At 41.5% G+C, this 15630-nt stretch overlaps 1 protein-coding gene across 1 annotated transcript in view; it reads right to left on the reverse strand.

The window, feature by feature from the left end:
- The window catches only part of LOC147109293 (kinesin-like protein KIF28), a 107109-nt gene that overhangs the window by 16980 nt on the left and 74499 nt on the right, over nt 1-15630 (reverse strand). The window contains exons 19-22 of the mRNA XM_086004183.1: nt 15213-15358; nt 13340-13468; nt 5917-6051; nt 2572-2738 (exon numbers count right to left, since the gene is read on the reverse strand). Of these exons, the coding sequence (XP_085860309.1) occupies nt 2572-2738; nt 5917-6051; nt 13340-13468; nt 15213-15358 (577 nt within the window). The remainder of the gene's footprint in view (nt 1-2571; nt 2739-5916; nt 6052-13339; nt 13469-15212; nt 15359-15630) is intronic.

The raw sequence follows: 15630 nt of genomic DNA on the forward strand, positions 1-15630 counted from the left end.
TAAAAATTGCTGCATAGCGGTTTCGGGGAGGACCCAATAAAATGTTGCTTTGTGAGGGAATGCTGTTTAGTGGGGTGGGTGGAGGGTTGGAGCTCAGTCTGAAGTGTGGTGAGGGGTTGAAGAAGAAACTTACCTACTACAATTAAGGGGTGGGGCTTGGCATCGGACCAAGTTCAAAATCTGTCTGGACAAAGTTTTAGGACTCAGCTGGAGTATTGTGTTCAATTCTGGACACCGCACTTTAGGAAGGATGTCAAGGCCTTAGAAAGGGTGCAGAAGAGATTTACTAGAATGGTACCAGGGATGAGGGACTTCAGTTATGTGGAGAGACTGGAGAAGCTGGGATTGTTCTCCTTAGATCAGAGAAGGTTAAAAGGAGATTTGATCAAGATGTTCAAAATCCTGAACTGTTTTGAAAGAGTAAATAAGGAGAAACTGTTTCCAGTGGCAGAAAGGTCAGTAACCAGAGGACACAGATTTAAGGTGATTGGCAAAAGAACCAGAGGTGACATGAGGAAACATTTCTTTCTGCAGCGAGTTGTAATGTTCTGGATTGCACTGCCTGAAAGGGTGGCGGAAGCAGATTCAAAAGTAAAATGGTATTGGATAAATACTTGAAGGGAAAAAATTACAGAGCTATGGGGAAAGAGCAGGGGAGGGGGACTAATTGGATAGCTCTACCAAAGAGCCAGAACTGGCATGATGGGCCGAATGGCCTCCTTCTGTGCTGTATCATGCTATGATTCTATGACAGTTGAGACAGCCATTAATGAGGCTCTGGAGTAAGGTTTCCTCTATAATGAGAACTTTGAGGAAGCAGCCGCAGAAGGATCCACCAAGTGGTCAGTGTGTTGAATACTGCTATTCCAGCGAATGCTACTGTGACATATTTAGAATGGAAATCAGTCATTTACAGTATCACCTCCAAGTGTAACTGGTGCTGCAGGTTCATGCTTACAGTTTTAGAATGGATTTTTCCATGAACAAAGCCTAACATGGGAATTTTGAATGCATTTTTAGATGGAATACTGCAACCCATTCAACATTTTGATATATTATAGACGTATTTGACTTTTGTCTCTGCTTCAGGCACCATTCTCCTACCTGCAGGACAGCCACATACCTTGCTCCCATATTTCTACAACTGCTGCTCTTGAGCTGGCCCATAAGCGTGACTTGGAGTAAACCATCTTCCAGTTTTTTCCCTCTCTCCTTGAAGAAAAGCACCTACCCTGTACTTGGCCCCTCTTCCTCTTGGTAATGTCAAGATCGAGAACTCACTGTGGAGGAACCCACAGAAGGGAGCTGAGTCCCCTGGAGCACCAACACATTCCATCTCTATGCCACCCATAATGCAGGAGCTTTCAAGATTATTTAATAATACATGCTATTAAGTTGCATTTTTTATTTCACTTTTTTCTTTTTTATTTCTCTGAAGGAGCGCTCACCACTATTCAAATGAGTTCAGTTAGAAGACCACTGTATGGTTTCTAGAAAGGACAGTTAAAGTGATGCAAGTTGACAATATCTATTTTTAGTCCTCTTCGATATGGAACTGCTACCATGAGGCATCATATCCAGGTACAAACTGACAAAAGCTGCCTGCTGTTATGTTCATTAATAACTAGACATTCTTATTATGAACACAGCTAGCTTCTAGCTAGTCATTTATTCAGTACACGTTCTCTAGGTACAGTATCTGTAGAGATGCGGCATGTGTGCTCCTGTGTGCAGGCTGCCATCTTGACTGTTGCCTTGTGGGTAGCCTAGTGCCTCATGGGTAATGTAGTCTTAATATATATACAGCTGGGTAGTGTAGTCTTATACATACAGCTATATACAGCTCTACGGCTCCACCTAGTGTCCACTATAGAATAACATGTTATTGATCGTTACACCTGCCACTAGTGACAATAGACTTGTATGATAGGCAGCAGTAAATCCAATCAAATCTGGGAGGAGAATTGGGAGCTGTAGTGGATTAGCGTGCTTTATGGGGAAGTACTAAAAAGCACTACTGTCTATCAACTCTCTGTGATATACCTTATTGAAAATGGCACAATTTAATCGGGTTTGTGTAAATTTGGCAACAAATACTTTTGTATTACAGAAAGCAGAATTTGACCAGAAGTTGGAGTGTGGCGCAGTGGGGCAGTTTATTGGTGATTCAACACACTGTGCCACTGAATAGTAGGATTTGTGCCAACCATTCCCATATATTGAATGCTATGAAAATGGGTTCCTGAGCCCCCAGGAGGAGAAGGCAATCACCCCATGCAACTCCTAGAAATGGACTCAAGAGTGGCAGAGGCACAGGCCAAATAGCAGGTGGAAAATGATGCAGCAAGACCCAAAAGGGGGTAGGAGCAGGACTAAAATTTAGGGGAAAAGTAAATAGAAAATTTACAATTACAGAGAAGTTCTCAATGTACAGTAAAATACCACAGAATAATATTAACTATAAATATATTGTATTTCTGAAGCTTTGTATTGCCTAGTGATCTTTTAGATAAAGTAACTTGAATTGGAATATTCATTGCCTGTAACATGTTGGAATTCCATTTCACGCACCTTGCAGACCCCACAGCTCCAGTACTACGGCATGTGTTTTCAGATAACTGAGGAAATCTGTGGTAACATGTTGAATTGTGAAACACATTGAGTAATCTAGGAGAAGATTAGCATTATTCCAGACAGCAGGGGTATAGAACATTGCAGGAAGGCCATACATCATAAAACTGCAACACACAAGAAGCCATTGTTAAAAAAAATTACAATACAAGTTTGACAAATGACAGTATGAAACTCTCAATGATGTTAACATTGAAAATTTATAGTAAATATAGGTAAATCTAATGCTCTATAAATTTGATAATGTTTTATAATATTGCTGAGAATTGGTATTAGTATCTTCCTTCAGATTTACTGTAAATACATGGTACAGAAATTTTACTGATTATAATGTAAGAGTAAAGCACATTTAGATGTGGAGAAACTGCTTTATAGCTGTTTCAAATATCCCTCACAGTCTGGTTGTTTTTTTCCATATTTCTACTAATGGGGGCCTTGGATTCTTGCGATACCATATTGTGCTGATGTGGCTTTTCCTCTGCATTTTCTGCTGCATTTATAGCTTTACAATTTGAGTGTTAAATTTCCATCACAGTCTGCGCAGTCTGTTTAAGTGGCAAGTGAATATGACAGAAGAAAAATGTGGTATGAGCATGTGCAGAGATTTTTAAAAGCATCAAGAATTTGAAAGTGGTTCCAATGCCACAGTTGTCTATACTTTCAACTCCAGGTGTAATTGTAGTTTCAGTAGGAGCTATCCCCGTGATAAGTTCTAGGTCACATCACAACTGGGTTGTCCCAGGGAGGAAGATACCAATTGGAGGCAATGTGCTTCTCTACAAGGAGAGAGGGACATTGTGCACATCAGAAAACTTGACAAAGTTGGTCTACTCCAAGCCAGAGTCCACGCTCTACAAAATTGAAGAGCTGTGGGTGAGCTGTTAGTCTTTAACAAGATTGTGACTGGTTTAGAACCACAAGAGTTGCTGGCCCTTAAAGCAGGCCTCAAGTTTCATGGCAGGAACACAACAATTGCTGCAACTCAGTGTCCTGTATCAGTACACAAAATCAGTACAGAATACTAGCAATGGTGTTTCAAACAGCTCCTCCTGGGCCTATAACTTTCTCCCAGATAGTGCCATTGTATGTAACTTTCTCTTTTCTGTGCTGACATTTCAACAAAGAGCTAACAATCATTTGGTGGTCCAGGGCTGTTGGACCATGCATTAGTACTATGGCAACTCTGTGACCAGGCTCATTTGTACCACAGTATATTCTCTACAAGGCTAGCGTGCTCCCAACAAAGGTCAAATTTGGGAGACGTTTGCCTTTCTTTACAGTTGTTTGCAGCTCTACCTTTTGTTAGATGATCATCATTGTTATACAATAGCTACAGCTATACAAAGCACCTGGAGTACTGTGTTCAGTTCTGGGCACCACACATCTTGGATGAATGCAGCGTAGATTTATCAGAATGATACCTGGACTCCAAAAGTTAAATTACGAGGAGAGATTACACAAACTAGGGTTGTATTCCCTGGAATTTAGAAGATTAAGGTGTGATTTGAGCAAAGTTTTCAAGATATTAATGGGGACTGATAGGGTAGAAACATAGAAACATAGAAGATAGGAGCAGGAGTAGGCCATTCGGCCCCTCAAGCCTGCTCCGCCATTCAATGCAATCATGGCTGATCATCCAAACTCAGTACCCTGTCCCTGCTTTCTCCCCATATCCCTTGATCCCTTTAGCCTTAAGAAATATATCCAACTCCTTCTTGAATATATTTAATGAATTGGCCTCTACTGCCTTTTGTGGTAGAGAATTCCACAGGTTCACCACTCCCTGGGTGAAGAAATTCCTCCTCATTTCTGTCCTTAATGGCTTACCCCTTATCCTTAGACTGTGACCCCTGGTTCTGGATTCCCCGACCATCGGGAACATCCTTCCTGCATCTAGTCTGTCCAGTCCTGCCAGAATTTTATAAGTTTCGATGAGATCCCCTCTCATTCTTCTAAACTCCAGCGAGTACAAGCCCAATCGACCCAATCTCTCCTCATACGTCATTCCTGCCATCCCAGGTATCAGCCTGGTGAATCTTCGCTGAACTCCTTCCATGGCAAGAATATCCTTCCTCAGATAAGGCGACCAAAACTGCACACAGTACTCAAGATGTGGTCTCACCAAGGCCCTGTACAACTGTAGCAAGACATCCTTGTTCCTGTACTCAATCCCTCTCGCTACGAGGGCCAACATACAATTTGCCTTCTTAACCGCCTGCTGCACCTGCATGCTTACCTTCAGCGACTGGTGCACAAGGACACCCAGGTCTCGTTGCACTTCCCCTTCTCCCAATCTATTGCCATTCAGATAATAATCTGCCTTCCTGTTTTTGACACCAAAGTGTAGATAGAGAGAAACTATTTCCGCTGGTTGGGGAGTCTAGGACTAGGAGACATAGCCTAAAAATTAAAACCAGGCCTTTGAGGAGTTAAGTTAGGAAACAATTCTACACGCAAAGGGTGGTAGAAGTTTGGAACTCTCTTCTGCAAATGGCAGTTGATGCTAGGTCAATTGTTAATTTTAAATCTGAGATTGATATACAGGTATTTTATTAACCAAAGGTATTAAGGGATATGGGGCAAAGGCTGGTATATGGAGTTAGGTCACAGATCAGCCATGATCTAATTGAATGGTGGAACAGGCTTGAGGGGCTAAATGGCCTATTCCTGTTCCTTATTCATACGTTGTGCTAGAAAAGCTAAAAGCCAAGGAAATGGTTTTCAAAAATGTAAAAACTTTGACTTAGCCAATAATGAAGCAAATAGGGAAAATTCTTTAAATTAAAAAAATTACAAAGAAGATTGGTCTAGCAACATTATTTTAAATATGAAAATAAAATGCTGTTGGCTAATAATAATTATTACATCACATCTAGTACATTATCAATTATAAATAAAATCAGTAAATCACGACAGGCAATGCTCAGAAAGTCAGTAGCAGTATAAAAAGGTATTTAAATATCTGTGGCCTTCACTGATTCAACTGATGGAAGTCATTCTATTTGGTAATTATTGAGTATTCAGGTTGAGTTTATTATGTCTATTCGTGAGCAGACCTAAATAGCTTTTACATGAAAATGATCAGAGGGAAACAATGACAGGGTTTCATGAAAGAGGGGCAGGCTTTCAATTTTCTATCATTTTAATACAATCTTCAGGAGGCCAAGGGAACACTTACAAAGAGCTTGCGTGTCTAATATTGAGCTGCTAATTGGATTGAAACCTCAGGTGTTTGAGAGCTTTGTGCGCCCCTGGTGTATGTAGATGAAAGCTGGGATTTCTCACCCAATTTGAACTCCTCTGCTGCTGTTTCCTCGGATCCATTTCACTCCTAAACACAGACTAATCTGCATTTGAAAGTCCATGTGTTTTCCCAGCAGATTATCAGGATCAACAACGACAGATTCCTCTCCCAATGGACTGAACAGGGAATATACACACATCAAATTAGTTGCCTTTTCTTCTGTAAATGTAGCTTCTCTCAAGTGCTCACTTTTCAAGTATCACCAGCAGGAAGGAATGGGGTGACTGGCAAGGGTTTTGTCTCCACCCGTGCAGTTTTGATACAAATTCTGCTTTGAAATTCTAGCTAAAGGAGAATTTTTATGAAGCCTACATCTTCATCAAAGAAAATTCAAGATAATTACTAACTAATGTAGCTATGGACATCTCCAAGTATAAGTGGTAATTTTTGCACCCAAAAAAGAAATTGTCTAAAAGTGTTGGGTACTAAAGTGCGAGAAATACAAGAGACTCAAGAATAGCGAATCCACAGAATTACATAGAACGTACACACAGAAACAGGCCATTCAGCCCAACAGGCCTGTGCTAGTGTTTATGCTCCACATGACCCTCCTCCCACCCTTCTTCATCTAACCCTATCAGCATAACCTTCTAATCCAACCTTTAGTAAATTGCTTGATGTCTTACATTAGCTTCTTTCACCTGAAACTCTTGCATAATGGCTCTCTTGTGATATTGCTCAGCGTTTTCAACTAGCTTTAACTTTTCTGCTGCTCCTTAGCTCTTGCAGGCACACCTGACTGGGTAAATTTGGCAAGTCCCTGTGCTGCTGGCGGGCCTCACATGCAGCCAATGCGTATCTGAAAACCTCAAGTTTCTGATTTGCATTAGCTGCATGCAAGGGCGTGCTGGTGCTGCAGGGCCTGGCATCATTTACCGTTCTGTGTCCAATAACAAATACCTTTCAGTTCATTTAAAACACTAACCTCATTTCAGAGCTAAGGTAACATATATACACTGCTGAAGCTTCACTCAATTAGGTTACTGAGGGGTACTCATTATCCTCAATACAATCCATCTGAACAAATTTGTGGCAAGCACGGTAGTCCTGCCAAATCCAGTCGTGAATGGTGGTGGACCATTAAACAACTAACGGGAGGAGGAGGCTCCATGAATATCCCCATCCTCAATGATGGTGGAGCCCAGCACGTGAGTGCAAAAGACAAGGCTGAAGCGTTTGCAACCATCTTCAGCCAGAAGTGCCAACTGGATGATCCATATCAGCCTACTCCAGAGGTCCCCACCATCACAGAAGCCAGTCTTTAGCCAATTCGATTTACTCCACGTGATATCAAGGAACAGCTGAGCACACTGGATACAGCAAAGACTATGGGCTCCGACAACATCCCGGTTATCGTGCTGAAGACTTGTGCTCCAGAACTAGCCGCGCCTCTAGCCAAGCTATTCCAGTACAGCTACAACACTGGCATCTATCTGACAATGTGGAAAACTGCCCAGGTATGTCCTGTCCACAAAAAGCAGGACAAATCCAATCCGGCCAATTACCACCCCATCAGTCTACTCTCAATCATCAGCAAAGTGATTGAAGGTGTCATCGACTTTGCTATCAAGCAGCAATTACTCACCAATAATCTGCTCACCGATGCCCAGTTTGGGTTCTGCCAAGACCACTCGGCTCCCGACCTCATTATAGCCTTGGTCCATACATGGACAAAAGAGCTGAATTCCAGAGGTGAGGTGAGGGTGACTGCCCTTGACATCAAGGCAGCATTTGACCGAGTGTGGCATCAAGGAGCCCTAGTAAAACTGAAGTCAATGGGACTCAGGGGGAAAGCAGTCCACTGGCTGGAGTCATACCAAGCACAAAGGAAGATGGTTGTGGTGGTTGAAGGTCAATCATCACAGCCCGAGGACATTGCTGCAGGAGTTCCTCAGGGCAGTGTCCTAGGCCCAACCATCTTCAGCTGCTTTATCAATGGCCGTCCCTCCAACATAAGGTCAGAAATGGGGATGTTTGCTGGTGACTGCACAGTGTTCAGCGCCATTCACAACTCCTCAGATAAGGAAGCAGTCCATGCCCGCATGCAACAAGACCTGGATGACGTTCAGGCTTGGGCTGATAAGTGGCAGGTGACATTCGCGCCACAGAAGTGCCAAGCAATGACTATCTCCAACAAGCGAGAGTCTAACCACCTCCCCTTGACATTCAACGGCATTACCATCGCCGAATCCCCCACCATCAACATCCTGGGGGTCACCATTGATCAGAAACTTAACTGGACCAGCCACATAAATACTGTGGCAACAAAAGCAGGTCAGAGGTTAGGTATTCTGCAGCGAGTCTCATCTCCTGACTCCCCAAAGTCTTTCCACCATCTACAAGGCATAAGTAAGGAGTGTGATGGAATACTCTCCACTTGCCTGGATGAGTGCATCTCCAACAACACTGAAGAAGCTCAACACCATCCAGGACAAAGAAGCCCTTTTGATTGGCACCCCATCCACCACCTTAAACATTCACTCCCTCCACTACCGGCATACCGTGGCTGCAGTGTGTACCATCTACAAGATGCACTGCAGCAACTCGCCAAGGTTTCTTCGGCAGCACCTCCCAAACCTACAATCTCTTCCACCTAGAAAGACAAGGGCAGCAGGCGCATGGCAATACCACCACCTCCAAGTTCCCCTCCACGTCACACACCATCCTGACTTAGAAGTATATCACCGATCCTTCATCGTCGCTGCGTCAAAATCCTGGAACTCCCTCCCAAACAGCACTGCGAGAGAACCTTCACCACCTGGACTACAGTGGTTCAAGAAGGCGGCTCACCACCACCTTCTCAAGGGCAGCTAGGGATGGGCAATAAATGCTGGCTTTGCCAGTGACGCCAAGATCCCATAAGCGAATTTAAAAAAAATTACTGAATAGAATTAACTGTATAAAGATATTCTCAAGTTATTTTCCTTGAATTTTGTTGCAGCTCAATATCAAAAAACAAAAATTGAAAGTAAAAGTGAGAACATGAGACCAAGCTGTAAAATTCTAAAGTAAAATTATATTTCCAGTTACTATAACAACGCTCGTAAACATTTATGAAAACTTCAGCAGCTACAGACTCCTATCAAGTGAATGGTTATTTTACTGGGAGTACACATTTTACTGTGTTGATAGCATGGCCACATTATCCATCATGTCTTATACAGCTACAGTAATAAACATTTATGTTTTAATAGCCTTCTTGCGTAACACTGTTCTCCAGTTTATTTTGAAATGATAGTCAGACCCAAAGTGCTATCAGAACCAGACAGCATTGAGGTTATTACATTTATTGGAAAAATAAATCAGAACTTGGCAAAATTCAGATCTATTGGACGTGGCTGTAGTTCAGATGACCCACCTTTTAGAGAATAGGATGATAGTAGACATTCTAAGGGACAAAACATTTCTTAGTACATGCACAATGCCATGTTATCTTTCGATGCCAATAGTACCAGATACCAATCACTGGGAAATGTGGGTGTTTCTAATTTTTATTATTTCTCTTTAGAGACTGTGCCCATTGTCTCTGGCAATCTGCTGGTGCGTATAAATCCAAGTTCCAAGCTAATCTATTTATATGTATCTATTTCTCGGCACTGTAGGATACTCATACCTGGTTGCCTTGTAAGGGTGATGATGGGGAAGGTATGTGTCTAATTCTAACAATCTAATTCTGGCTAGCAATTCAAGTTCTTGATGGTTTAATTAGGAAAAAGGAGAGGTACACATCCAATCCCTTACAATGTATTGAGAACTGGTATGTATCTCATCCCTGCTAATGTAGTATATGGTATACATTTTAGTCCTGGCAGTCCAGTGAAAGTTACTTCCCCTCACCTGAACGATGGTCTAAAATTCTTAATTGGTATTCGGAGAATCCAAATCTATCTAGTTTAGTAGATAGGGCTTTAAACTAAATAAAGCAGGGGGGGGTGGGGGGAGGGTTGCGGTGGAGAGAAATCTAGAATGCTAAAGAGAAAAGACAAGGAAGCAGTACAGGAAAGTGACTGGGGTAAGGATAACCAGATTGTGTCAGGAAGGGACAGAGTGTACAAACAAAGGAGTGCACGAACAAATAGGGTCCGGGTAAGAAAAAATGGTAATAAGACAAATAGGTGTCATAGTATCTAAAAATGTTAAGATATCTAAAAATGTTAAAAAGGCAAATCTAAAGGTACTGTGGTCTGAATGCACGAAGCAGTCGTAATAAGGTAGCTGAGTTAACAGCGCAAATAGATGTAAATGTATACAATATAATTGCAATTACGGAGACATGGCTGCAGGGTGACCAAGGCTGGGAGCTGAATATCCAAGGATATTCGATATTTAGGAAGGACAGGCAAAAAGGAAAAGGAGGTGGGGTGGCGTTGTTAGTAAAGGATGAAATCAGAGCAATAGTGAGAAAGGATATTAGCTCAGAAAATCAAGATGTAGAATCAGTCTGGGTGGAGCTGAGAAGCACCAAGGGGCAGAAAACATTGGTGGGAGTTGTTTATAGGCCTCCAAACAGTAGTGGTAATGTAGGGGATGGCATCAAACAGGAAATTAGAGATGCATGTAACAAGGGTACCACAGTAATCATGGGTGACTTTAATCTACATATAGACTGGCCAAACCAAATTAGCAATAATACTGTGGAGGATGAATTCCTGGAGTGTGTAAGAGATGGTTTTTTAGACCAGTACGTTGAGGAGCCAACTAGGGAACAGGCTATTCTAGATTGGGTATTGTGCAATGAAAAGGGGTTAATTAATAATCTTGTTGTGTGGGGTCCTTTAGGGAAGAGTGACCATAACATGATAGAATTCTTCATTAAGATGGAAAGTGAAGAAGTCCAATCCAAAACTAGGGTTATAAATCTAAACAAAGGAAACTACGAAGGTATGAGGAGTGGGTTGGCTATGATAGATTGGGGAACTTCATTAAAAGGCATGATGGTGGATAGGCAATGGCTAACATTTAAGGAATGAATGCATGAATTGCAACAGTTATATATTCCTTTCTGGTGTAAAAACACAAAAGAAAAAGCGGCCCAACCATGGCTAACTAAAGAAATTAAGGATAGTATTAGATCCAAAGAGGAGTCATAAAAATTTGCCAGAAAAAGTAGCAAGCCTGAGGATTGGGAGCAGTATAGAGTTCAGCGAAAAAGAACCAAGAGATTGATTAAGAGGGAAAAATAGAGTATGAGATTAAACTTGCAAGGAACATAAAAGCGGATTGTAAAAGCTTCTACAAGTATGTAAAAAGAAAAAGATTAGTGAAGACAAATGTAGGTCCCTTACAGTCAGAAACAGGAGAATTTATAATGGGGAACAAGGAGATGGCAGAGCAACTAAACAAATACTTTGGTTCTGTCTTCATGGAAGAGGACACAAATAACTTCCCAGAAATGCTAGGGAACCAAGGGTCTAGTGAGAAGGAGGAATTAAAGGAAATTAGTATTAGTAAAAAAAATAGTGCTAGAGAAATTAAAATTAATGGGACTGAAAGCCGATAAATCTCCAGGGCCTGATAATCTGCATCCCAGAATACTAAAAGAGGTAGCCATGGAAATAGTGGATACATTGGTTGTCATCCTCCAAAATTCTGTAGATTATGGAACAGTTCCTGCAGATTGGAAGGTGGCAAATGTAACCCCACTATTTAAAAAAGGAGGGAGATAAAAAAAACAGGGAACTACAGACCGGTTAGCCTAACATCAGTAGTAAGGAAAATGCTAGAGTCTATTATACAGGATGTGATAACAGGACACTTAGAAAATATCAATTGGATTAGACAAAGTCAATATGGATTTATGAAAGGGAAATTGTGTTTGACAAACCTACTGGAGTTTTTTGAGGATGTAACTGGTAGAATAGATAAGGGAGAACCAGTTGATGTGGTGTATTTGGATTTTCAGAAGGCCTTTGATAAAGTCCCACATAAGAGGTTAGTGTGCAAAATTAAAGCACATGGGATTGGGGGTAATATACTGGCATGGATTGAAAATTGGTTAACAGACAGGAAACAGAGTAGGAATAAATGGGTCTTTTTTGGGGTGGCAGGCAATGACTAGTGGGGTACCGAGGGATCAGTGCTTGGGCCCCAGTTATTCACAATATATATCAATGATTTGGATGAGGGAACCAAATATAATATTTCCAAGTTTGCTGACCACACGAAACTAGGTGGGATTGTGAGTGTGAGGAGGATGCAAAAAGGCTTCAAGGCGATTTAGGCAAGTTGAGTGAGTGGGCAAATACATGGCAGATGCAGCATAATGTGGATAAGTGTGAAGTTATCCACTTCGGTAGGAAAACAGAAAGGCAGAGTATTATTTAAATAGTGATAGATTGGGAAATGTTGATGTACTGAGGGACCTGGGTGACCTTGTGCACCAGTCACTGAAAGCAAACATGCAGGTGCGGCAAGCAGTTAGGAAGGCAAATGGTATGTTAGCCTTCATTGCAAGAGGATTTGAGTACAGGGGCAAGGATGTCTTATTACAGTTATTCAGAGCCTTGGTGAGACCACACCTCAAGTACTGTGTGCTGTTTTGGTCTTCTTACCTAAGAAAGGATATACTTGCCATAGAGGGAGTGCAGCAAAGGTTCACCATACCGATTTCTGGGATGGCAGGACTTTTGTATGAGGAGCGATTGGGTCGACTAGGCCTGTATTCACTAGAGTTTAGAAGAGTGAGGGGATCTCATTGAAACATATAAAATTCTGACAGGGCTAGACAGACTGGATGCAGGGAGGATGTTTCCCCTAGCTGGGGGTTCTAGAACAAGGGGTCACAGTCTCAGGATATGGGGTAGGACATTTAGGACTGAGATGAGGAGAAATTTCTTCACTCAGAGGGTGGTGAACCTGTGGAATTCTCTACCACAGAAGGCTGTGGAGGCCAAGTCACTGAATATATTTAAGAAGGAGATAGATTCCTAGACACAAAAGGCATCAAGGGGTATGGGGATAGAGTGGGAATATGGTATTGAGATAGAGGATCAGCCATGATCATATTGAATGGCGGAGCAGGCTCGAAGGGCCGAATGGCCTACTCCTGCTCCTATTTTTTCTATGTTTCTATATTTATCCAAACAGATCAAACCTCTATCATGTCTATGTATCCTGGGACTGGTGTCATAGGAAGAATGTGCCCATAGTTACGTCAATTTCTGATAAATAAATATTCTTTCCTTGACCACTATTTCACTTGATGCTCCATCAGAAAGAGAAAACCTTCCTATCAGTTTGGGCCAGATTCAAACTCAGGTGACAGAAGGGAAAGGCAATCATCTAGCTAACAGTACAATCCAATTTACCTTTATAATCCTAGTAGTGTTTGAAAAAAGTTGAAGATATTATTTATTTAAATCAAGTTAAGTGTGTTAGCGTTCTGTAGTGGTGTTTTGAACTTACTCGCCCCTTGGTGTGCAGGGGAGCAGTCTGATCTGTATAACTGCTTCTTCTTTTCCTTGATTGTTATTAACGTCCACCTGGTCTTCATAAGCTATGCAATATGCCAAAGTTTCCAACCACACGTGGGCACTGCAACACATTTACACTGGTTCATGTTGGTAGGAAAATGGCACAATTGACCATTTTACCGATGAATTAACTTTGCCATTTTTAAACATGTTACCTGAGAGCTAATAAAGTTGTCACAACATTTCTATTGATTATAGTTGTAAATGGCTCCAACTATTGCCAGTAAACAATAATAAGGTTGATGTAAAATCATAACACTCGACATGTGTGTTACTAATTTCAGGTCTGCTCTAGATATTCTCTTGGGTTCATTGCCTTGGATCACTCATATAAGCAGACATCACATCACCTATTACTGGAAGAGTATCTTTATCTAGTTAAACAATAGCATGACCCAGAGATCGTAACAGTAAGACACCTCATTGTCTGCCCTGGATTGTATGACCTCATGTGCGCTACCATGTGTTTTCTTCTATCTTTGAGAAGATAGACTGAAAAGCACTCTAGTGAGATGAGACTGATCATGAGCCAACAAACTGGGTTATTTTATCTGAAATATATGGTAAAATAGGATACTGTCTTTTAGTAAAATTAATTTATTTCCTCCCATTCTTCATAACATCAAAACAATAAACCGTGCATCACCTATTGCCATTCTGGGCAGAAAGTTACTTACAAGTTCGCAATCCCTGTAGTAACTGGCACTAACTTTAGAAGCCAAGACCTGTCTGTCACTCTCACTATTCCAGACTCAAACTGCTCCAGACCGATTTAGAGAGATGGACGGACAAAGCTGACCCTGACCCTACCCCCAGCTCCATGTGTTGAGATAACAACAGAAAATGCTGGAAACACTCAGGAGGTCAGGCAGCACTTGAGGAGAAAGAAACAGAGTTAACGTTTCAGATCGATGACCTTTCGTAAGTTCTGATAAAAGGTCATCAACCTGAAACGTTAAATCTATTTCTCTCTCTCCATTTCTGTCTTCACAGATGCTGCCTGATCTGCTGAGTATTTCCAGCATTCTCTGTTTTTATTTTAGATTTCCAGCATCTGCAGTATTTTGCTTTTGTTCCGAAGAGCTGCCAATCAAAGCTACCACTTTAAAAGGAGAAACCTCCCTCTTGATATGGAGGATATGGCAAATAGTACTCCTTCCCCCACTGGGCTTATTAAATGAAGACCGCTTGGACATTAAAGCTGCAAACAGCTCTGGAATGTGCTTAACAGTCTCCATTGTCTCAAAACTGATGTGATATGTGAGAATACACACCTCTGAGCTGGTTAATTCATCTGCATTCTGGCCTGTTGCGCATTCATGATTTTAATCACGCCACCATTGGCAGCTCTGCCTTCAGCTGCCTAGGCCCTACGTCTTGGAATTCCCTCCCTATGTCTCTCCGCCTCTTTACCTCTCTTTCTGCCTTTAAGACACTTCTTAAAACCTACTTCTTCACGTGTCCTAGTATCTCTCTATGTGGCTCAGTGTTAAATTCTGTTTGACAACGCTCCTGTGAAGCACCTTGGGACGTTTAACTACATTAAAGGCGCTATATGAATGCAGGTTATTGTTGTTGGTATTCCAACTAATTCGTCCTAAGTAACATCCCAGAAATCCTGTATATCTCTAGGAGCCAACCTTTTGTGAACAGAATCTAACATCATAGCAACATCATAATACAAATTAAAGCAATATCCCTTTGAGGCAAAATAGATGACATCTCAAAATGTTACATGGGCAATAATCAATACTAAGGTTGATGAAAACATCATACTCTAGCAGCGTGTGCTCTCTGATTTTTACCTCCCAAGATGCAAGGTCTCAACAGGATCCCAGAATGGATCTTGTTCCATCTTATTATGTACTGTTCCATTTTCTAGAAAGTGCTGGTAAATGTCTTCAATTAAAAGCTTTCGATCAGTGAACTTGTCTCGTGGCCAGACCTCGACCTTGAAATAAACCAATAAACCCATTTTGTTTTCCAGTCACAGGCACTGAACACAGAAATAAATGGCCTAGAGGAGCCTATTGGTTTGATCAAGTATGGCATGCGAAAGATGAACATGCTCATACAAGTCCAGAAAACTAAACACAAAACAAATAGAAGCCAGGTTCAAATTTGAGTAGCAGGCTCCCTTCCCTGAAGGACATTAATGAATCAGTCGGGTCTTTCCAACAATCTGACAGTTTGTCAAGAGGTTTTTTTCTGTGTCAGCCTACA

This window comes from Somniosus microcephalus, chromosome 12 (assembly GCF_052327205.1).
Source record: "Somniosus microcephalus isolate GS21.2 chromosome 12, FLI_Smic_1.0, whole genome shotgun sequence".
Taxonomy (NCBI): Eukaryota; Metazoa; Chordata; class Chondrichthyes; order Squaliformes; family Somniosidae; genus Somniosus; species Somniosus microcephalus.